At 35.9% G+C, this 7,649-nt stretch overlaps 1 protein-coding gene across 10 annotated transcripts; it reads right to left on the reverse strand.

Moving 5' to 3' along the window:
- Nucleotides 1–482: 482 nt before the first annotated feature.
- On the reverse strand, nucleotides 483–7,338 carry LOC114716403 (protein WHAT'S THIS FACTOR 1 homolog, chloroplastic). Of its 10 annotated transcripts, XM_028901406.1 has the most exons (6): nucleotides 7,054–7,338; nucleotides 6,395–6,550; nucleotides 4,900–4,956; nucleotides 4,342–4,401; nucleotides 1,914–3,476; nucleotides 483–1,061 (listed from the first exon to the last, which is right to left on the reverse strand). In XM_028901406.1, exon 5 carries the CDS (start codon nucleotides 3,170–3,172, stop codon nucleotides 1,925–1,927), a length of 1,248 nt encoding a protein of 415 aa, XP_028757239.1. In that variant the 5' UTR covers nucleotides 3,173–3,476; nucleotides 4,342–4,401; nucleotides 4,900–4,956; nucleotides 6,395–6,550; nucleotides 7,054–7,338; the 3' UTR covers nucleotides 483–1,061; nucleotides 1,914–1,924. The 10 variants fall into 10 exon arrangements, 8 of the variants coding, with proteins under 8 accessions (XP_028757239.1, XP_028757238.1, XP_028757236.1 ...); XR_003737622.1 differs by adding an exon at nucleotides 1,353–1,404 and having other exon boundaries at nucleotides 1,914–4,956; XR_003737621.1 differs by adding an exon at nucleotides 1,353–1,425 and having other exon boundaries at nucleotides 1,914–4,956.
- Between the last annotated feature and the right edge of the window lie 311 nt (nucleotides 7,339–7,649).

A 7,649-nucleotide genomic window follows, 5' to 3' on the forward strand; every position in this document is an offset into this window, starting at 1 on the left:
GAGGGGGGAAAGGTCAAAGGTTACATTTAAGTCCCACATAAGAGAAATAATCACTACAAAGAAGTAACAACCTGAGCAGCCTGTAATAACTAGTGAGAATGACAACCTCTGAGAATTACTTGGGTAATTCTCCCAAGGTCAAATGTTGAACGACTAGACTTCCAAAGAAATATGCGATAAGAAAGATTTGCGGCGATGTTCAAGATCAAATGCTGCAATTCAAATAACTAATGTAACTTGCTCACTCCTTTTTTCTTCCTTTTTTTTTTTTTTCAAATTTACTCTATTCATATTTGTTGCCAAGCTATAATGCAATAAATGTAACTCCAAAAAACTTGGGTCATTTCAGAAGTTATAATTATTTTATTTTTCAGATATCATAGCATCTAGAAAAAGACTTGCAGCAGAGTTTAGATCAATAATTCTTTTTCTTTTCCTTTCTTTTCCTTTCCTTTCTAAAGTTTAGTTGGGCAAAGCATGCATGTGTGAATTTTCTTCACATTAAAATATTTAAAAAGTCATAATGGCTCACATCATAAATAAATAAGTACAAAGTCAATTAAAGGAGCGACTAACGAAAAACAAGAGGAGCACGACCTCAAATTCACAAAGAAAGGATCCAAAGCAAAAACTATCTGAAAAGTTTCATTTACTTTCTTATTCTAAGGAACCAAATGAGGCTCTTTCAGAAGATTTTATATGGCCCAATTTTCTAATGCCAGGTTTTATAGTTCTGTTAATATGGGAGATGGCCTTCTAAGCTGCGATCCACTAATAGCCATACAACCACACTACAAGGTACCTCAAATGGTCACATTGATCGATGCTAACAGCATCGAAGTCGCTGTTTAACGAGTGTTTGGCAGGAGTCAATGCCTCTCGAGCACATCAACCCGGCATCGAGCAACCGTAACACTAGTGCACATCAATAGAAAATTGCTTCCCAGCTTTCTTTCATAGATTTTTGGGGAGACAAACAGAAGTGGGTCAATGGACTTGCCATCAAATTCCATGCCTATCCCCCGTCCAATTGCTCCAATATACAGTATGTCAAATCATACCTAAAATCAGGGAGACATCAACATAATATGTAAAACCGAATATAGCAACTTGACAAGAGCAAAGAGAGTAAAACCTCAGAGCAATGATAGATTATACATTATTAAATGATATATATAGAATATATCATTGCCCCGAGATTAGTCATGAAAAAAACTACTGTTTTCATGGCTTCCATTTGGTGTGCCAATGTGGCTTCTCCTAAAGGGATTCATTACATATCCAAAAGGAATGGAGAGTTTTTATTTTATTACACAAAAGTTAGTTCATGTTGTTGTATTTAAATGTAGTACCTTTTTTAAGGAAGATTTCTTATTCTCATCTTTGCTTGCAACTCTTCATTCTCTACCAAATGAGAAACGAGTCCTATTAACCATACAATAAAGAAATAAGAGGGGGATGGTGCAAATTTGGCCAAGGAAAAGTGTTTTATAACCCACAATCCTTTCAGCAGGCACCACTTTGAGAATGGAGGCATCTAGTTCTCCACAGGACAATAGCTAATTTGAAGTATTAGATAGCACAACAGCCAAATTCAGATACCTTGTATCACTTACAGGAAATATTCTACTCCACATGAAAGAAAGTTCACAATTTTTCTGTCCCCCTCTCACATCATTTCCCATAGGAAAATAAAATAAGAATTTGGTGGACAAGTCTTCAAATCACATTAAGGAAGACAGACAAAGTAAATCAAAATGCATTGCTAACAAAAAGCCTAATAATTTGACTAATTCACAATCTGATTTAAAACATCTATTATAAGCATCCATAAGTTGGTTGAAAGGAAATATCAATATCTACCAGAACTAAATGAGTAGATAATTAATGGATCAAATCCATAATGTGCATACCTATGTAGATTTCATGAAGCATCATCATCAAACAGAACTTTATAGAACCGTTTTCTTTCTTCTGGGTCATGCAAAGCCCCCAGTTTATCTCCCTGATTCTCCGAGTCAGAAATTCCAGCTCTTCTATCCTTTCTTTTATCTACTCTAGCCAAAGGAAGGCCATTCTTTCTCTTCTTCTCCAAATTCATTAAGCGATGCCTCTGATTATATTCATGAAGTCCCTCCTGCATCAGTTCCCCAAATTTGTCCTTCACCAATACCAAAGGATCTTTATAAATGAGTTCAGAGCCATTATATCCCTCTCGAAGCAGAACTGTATAAATTTGATACTTATTTGAAACGTAAAAAATCCCAGGATGCTTGAGCAATAAAATGTTCAACTTATCTGGTAAAACAAACTCCCTCCTAAAGTGACTCAGTTTCACAATTGAGGCCTTCTTCCAGAGAGTCAATGATAACAATTCATGCAGCAAACCTACTGTCTTCTTCTCCATCTCCTTTGATCCTTCCACCAAATCTTTTGGATCCATGTAAGGTGAAATATAAGGGCTTGAATTAAATTCATTAAATCTTTCCCAAGATTTCACCCAAGTTGAAGGTAATAAGCATGTGAAACTTGGGTGGGTTCCCTGTTTCTGAGCAGATGCTTCAACTGTAGAAATAGCCAAATCAGGGTTCCAAGATACCAATTCTATTTCCATTGCATTTCGTCTTCCACTATAATTAACAATCCGAAACATATCTGGATACTTAGGAATAATTCTGATTAAATAATCATCTGGAAAACCAAAATTTCTCTTCAGCTCATTAATTTTGACAACATTAAGTCTCTTATTTGCACTCATCATCAACAACTTTGCTAACCTCCTAACAAATATTGTTTCCTGCATGTCTTTAACAGATTCTTCTTCTTCTACCAAATGCATCATCTGCTTTGTCAGTCTACAGTGATATTCATCACCATGGAGATGAAGCTCAAAACAACATGGATATTTTTTTATCCAATTGAGAGCTTTGCCTTGGAGATCAAGGTTCTTAAATTTCTTCTGAAGAACTTTCACAGGTATCTCCTGCTTAGGATATCGAAGGATAATGTTCTTGATTTGATTATTAACAATCCAGCGGTGATTGCGAGATAGAGCTGATTCAAGATCCGGATCCTTCTTCATAGACCAGAGTGAGAAGTTTCGCACAAGGCATTGGAGAGATGGTGTACCATAAAATCTACTGTTACTCATATTTATTGTACGCAGAAACATCCCGGTCTCCAATCAATCAGCATTCTCATTCACCCGTAACACTTGATAGAAAGTTCATCCTGGCAAGTTCCAAACAAAGACAAAAGATTCATTCTTTCTCCAATATGCTTCAATCCTTCTTGACTGGAGATTTTCCCATCAGGACTAAGCTTCTTCAATTTTTGGATCTCCTCTGTCCACGTTTCCTCTTGTTCAAGACAGAGGCCCCCACATCACTCCATCTGTAAGTTTTGGACTGCCCACCTTGACCAAAAGGGAGCAATGATTCGAGGAGAGCAACCCAACCTTCTGCCCCAGGTTTATCCTTGCAAATATACGAAGCAATAAAGTGATAAGATATTCATACTTATAAATGCTAAACCCAGCACCAACCAAGTCAAGTAATCTCTTTATGTTGTCGTAAATACGTGAAAAAGACAAATCCTTCTCGGGACACAAACAATGTTGAAAATATCCTACCATAGAATTGATGTAAACAAAAAACATGAGTAAGTCATCAAATCATATTATATATGGAAATCAGTTAGTTTAGATTGAACTACAGAAAAATAAAGCAGTTGCATTATGCAATAGACATGTAGAGATCTCACAATTCTTTTTATAGGAATAATTCTCGAGACAGAAGATAACTTTAGACATCTTTCTCTGCTACTTGATATCCAAATTAATAATGATTCATCCTGTACTTCCAAAATAATTTAATGAGGACAAATAGAAGTAATTTGAAAAAGTGCAGAAACATTGTCCTAGAAAGATATCACTAAGTTCAAAATTTACAACCAAGGGAGAACAGGTAAGATGCATGTATCTTAGAATACATGAATAAAATATATAAAACTATAAAACATTGATCAAGATATGCAACATACATGCACAGCAATAGAGCCACAATATCACTATCAATATTACTATCACTGCATACTTAAAGTAGGGAAATAACATTTACTTCAGTAGCAATCTGTAAATCTGACCTAAATCAAAAGGGAAAAAAAATATCGTATTTCCTTTTTTATCATGTAAACAATAATAATTATTCTTTCGCCTCAAAAATCACTAAATATGGCATCAAAAGCCGAGGTGCTCCATAATCACTCAAGCCAGTACTTGGCACAGAGACCAAACCAATAGTCATCACAATTCCTGAGATGACATAGACAATATAAACTAACCATGCATTCCAAGCCATGAAATTTGAGGAGAAATAGCTATCAACAGCCTGCAACCTATAACTATAGTGCATTTAAACGCCCAAAAAAATCCATAGGTCAAGATTAGCCTCGAACTGTAAGCTACATGTGGAATATCAACAAAGTGAAACTGAATCAAGGTGTAGTCATCCAATTCATATGTCCAAAGAAAAAGGAAAGAAAATGGGCATAAACAAAAAAGGAGCAGAGTATGCAGCCCAAAAGTTATTTGGATAGTTTCAAATGAATTGTTTAATCACCATAATGTACATTGCTCCTTTAACCTTCTCCCAACAAAGAAATATAAATAAATAATGCTTTGAAAGCTTTCTCTCATCAAAAGTACAAAACTATAAGAAATGAACAAAGTTCAAGTGTTTCAGAGACGGCATGCAAAACCAGAAATCATTTCAACGACAACTACACATATCATCATTTATGTACTATACAATCAGGCAATTAATCAATCAGGTATCAAATCAAAATATACATAGATTCCTTTTAACTTACATTGGAAAGTCGAAATGTAGCAAAACTTACATTGGGAAGTTGAAATGGACAAAACCTGGGCTTTCCCTTTCAACCAGCTATTAGTGCCTGCAGATATCAAAATTGAAAAATCACAAAATAATAGGAATGATCTAAGAGGTCAACAAAAATAACATGTGAAATTTAACGCATAGAGCCAATTGAATGATGAATAATAAGACTATCTAAGCCATCTTATACAGTAAATATTATAAAATTTCATAAGGAGAGGGGAAAGGCTTTATAAGGTGAAGATTGCTTAAAAAGTACCCAACTTTTGACGCCTTCCTTCCCAGTCTTCCATTTCAGTAATTGCATCAGTACTGAAGACCTTACCTTTTCTTACTAGATATGAAGCCAGGAGGCTTCTGAAAGGTATCCATCTTTGCACCTAATAAATGCTAGACCCTCAATTAAATGTTATGAAACATTTCAAATAATATTGGCGAGTTAAGGCGCATCAAGAACCTTGAAATATGTTTCCAGATGCATCTAACATCATAAAGGGAATTACTAAGCGTAGAATTGTACTAAAAATACTTTAGGGCGTTGGATGTACTTGAAAAAAATACTTCAAGTATTGAATGCACCACAAAATACTTTAGGCAATATATATAATATATATTTGAAAGATATCAAATAGAGATTTCAATTAAGATGGTCCGGTTTTTTTCTGATTATATTCCACATGGATTTGTCTTTCAAGCACTCTAATCCACAAAATAAAGGCACATTTGATCCTTGCATATCACTTGTAAACACTTGTGGAGATCAAGATCAAGTAGTCAAACAATAGAGTCATAAAAGGTATCCCAAACATTCAATAGTTCCAATAACCTTCTTTCGCATATAGTCTCCTTTCAACAACTTTCACATGACATTTTCTAAAGTTTCTCCAGAAAACATTAAGGAAGAAATAAAATGTATGGACACTTTGGATAGAATCTAAAAAGATATCAATTCTAGCAACTTTAAAGACTATACTTCTGATCTTTACATATCAACATAGAATTAAGTATTACATAATGAAGTCTAACTAAAATCATAATTCCCTTCAATAGTAACGGGTAAGCATGTATTTTCTCTTCTAGAGGCATTTTAAAAAACAGTTAGTATGCACAAGCTAACTTCAAGACTTCAAAACGCATGAGTTTCTGCAAACAATAATCAAATCCTCTATTTAGGTTCCAATCATCTTCTTCACTAATCAGACGAGTTTTTCCTTCCTCCTTCAAACACCCAAATCCTATCCATTCCTCCTATACCCAACATTCTGCAGCATTGACCACAAAGGACAATAAAATTGAAAATAAATAAAAATAAAGGATTCAAGCTTAACACTTGCAGAAAACGACTAAGGGAGAAGGAGAAGAAGAAAAACAAAGAGCACACCCAGTGAGCGAAACAGAGACGCTGAAGAACCGAGGAGCACACAGCACAAAACCAACTTCAATCGAATCACCAAGACACAACAAGGGAAAGAAGAAGCAAGAAGCGAACTACCTACCCAACTCTACCAAGGTGAGAGTAAAATCACCATGAGCTGCTCGCTCACACACAAGACAGAGTCGACTGAGGAGAAGGAAAGGAGAGAGCGGTGGCGAGTAGCAACAAAAGGAAAAGAAGACACCGACGGCGAACGGACAGCAGCGCACCTCTGGGCCTGTTTGTTTTGTTTTGTATTGCTCATTTTCTCCCACAGTACAAATCAATAACAAATACCAAAGAAAAGACTAGAAACAGGTATTTTATAACCAAGTAAATGAAAAACCACACTTAACTAACTACAATCATTAATTAAGAACCAAAAAGAACAAATGTATAAAGAAACGTTAAGAACCAGAAATCCAGAATCAGAATCTCAGCCAATGAAAAACTCCATTCCCATTTCTCAAACATGCATTTTTCTTTCACACTAATCTATTTCAGACAACAATCATAAGGAAGAAAGGAAACTAGTAAACTAAATCAAGAAAATGGAAGCACAATCTTTAGTCTGAAAGCAAGAGTAGTAATTAAGAAATATTCACTTAACTTAAGCCACTCAAAACAGCGAGGAAGTTCATTAGACAAGCAGAAAAAATCTATAACCACACTGTAAAAATTGGGCAAGTAATCAGCAGTCATCTGAGTTGGAGACCGAGAAGAAAGCCAGAAATAACTCACTAGAGGCGCCGATTTCTGAGCTTCAAGCCTTCAAGTTGCCGTCGCCCGTCGAGTTCGAGCTTCAAGCTGCCGTCCATGTCCGACACGAGCTAACTGAAAGGTGAACTCCCTCCACTTCGACTCTTCGATCTGGGCGGCTGCTGGATTGAGGAAGACGAAGGCGAGGGTAAGTGAAGAACTGGAAGGAAGAGGAAGAGTAGAAGACGAAGGCGAAGCGGAAGGGGTGTGCCAGCGTGGGAAGGAAGGAACGCCGAAAGCCAGAGAAAGGGAAAGCCGACAGTGACCTGAAGAAAAGAAAGAAGTGAGACCCTACGGCCCACACGAGCGTTGAGGGGAAAGGGAATTAGGGAGGTGTTATTAAAAGGCATGTAATAAAAAATAAAAAACACCTAATACCCAAATTTTTTTTTCCCAGAAGCACCCACCATCCCAATCTTTTTTTAGTACAATTTTACCCATCATCTATTTTTTTTATGCAATTGAACCCAATTCCAACGGATCCCCTAACTTCTGTTAAGAAATTTTTTTTTATAAGTCCACATCAGCACGGCTAAGAGGATTAAAATTAATAGATAATATAAATAAGGGAAAAAACG

Source organism: Neltuma alba, unplaced genomic scaffold (genome assembly GCF_004799145.2).
Source record: "Neltuma alba isolate B1F8T4 unplaced genomic scaffold, ASM479914v2 tig00011654_pilon, whole genome shotgun sequence".
NCBI lineage: Eukaryota > Viridiplantae > Streptophyta > Magnoliopsida > Fabales > Fabaceae > Neltuma > Neltuma alba.

Bases quoted from the DNA above. Each gene is read 5' to 3' on its own strand.
- LOC114716403 (XM_028901408.1), bottom strand. From the start codon at position 3,172: ATGTTTCTGCGTACAATAAATATGAGTAACAGTAGATTTTATGGTACA.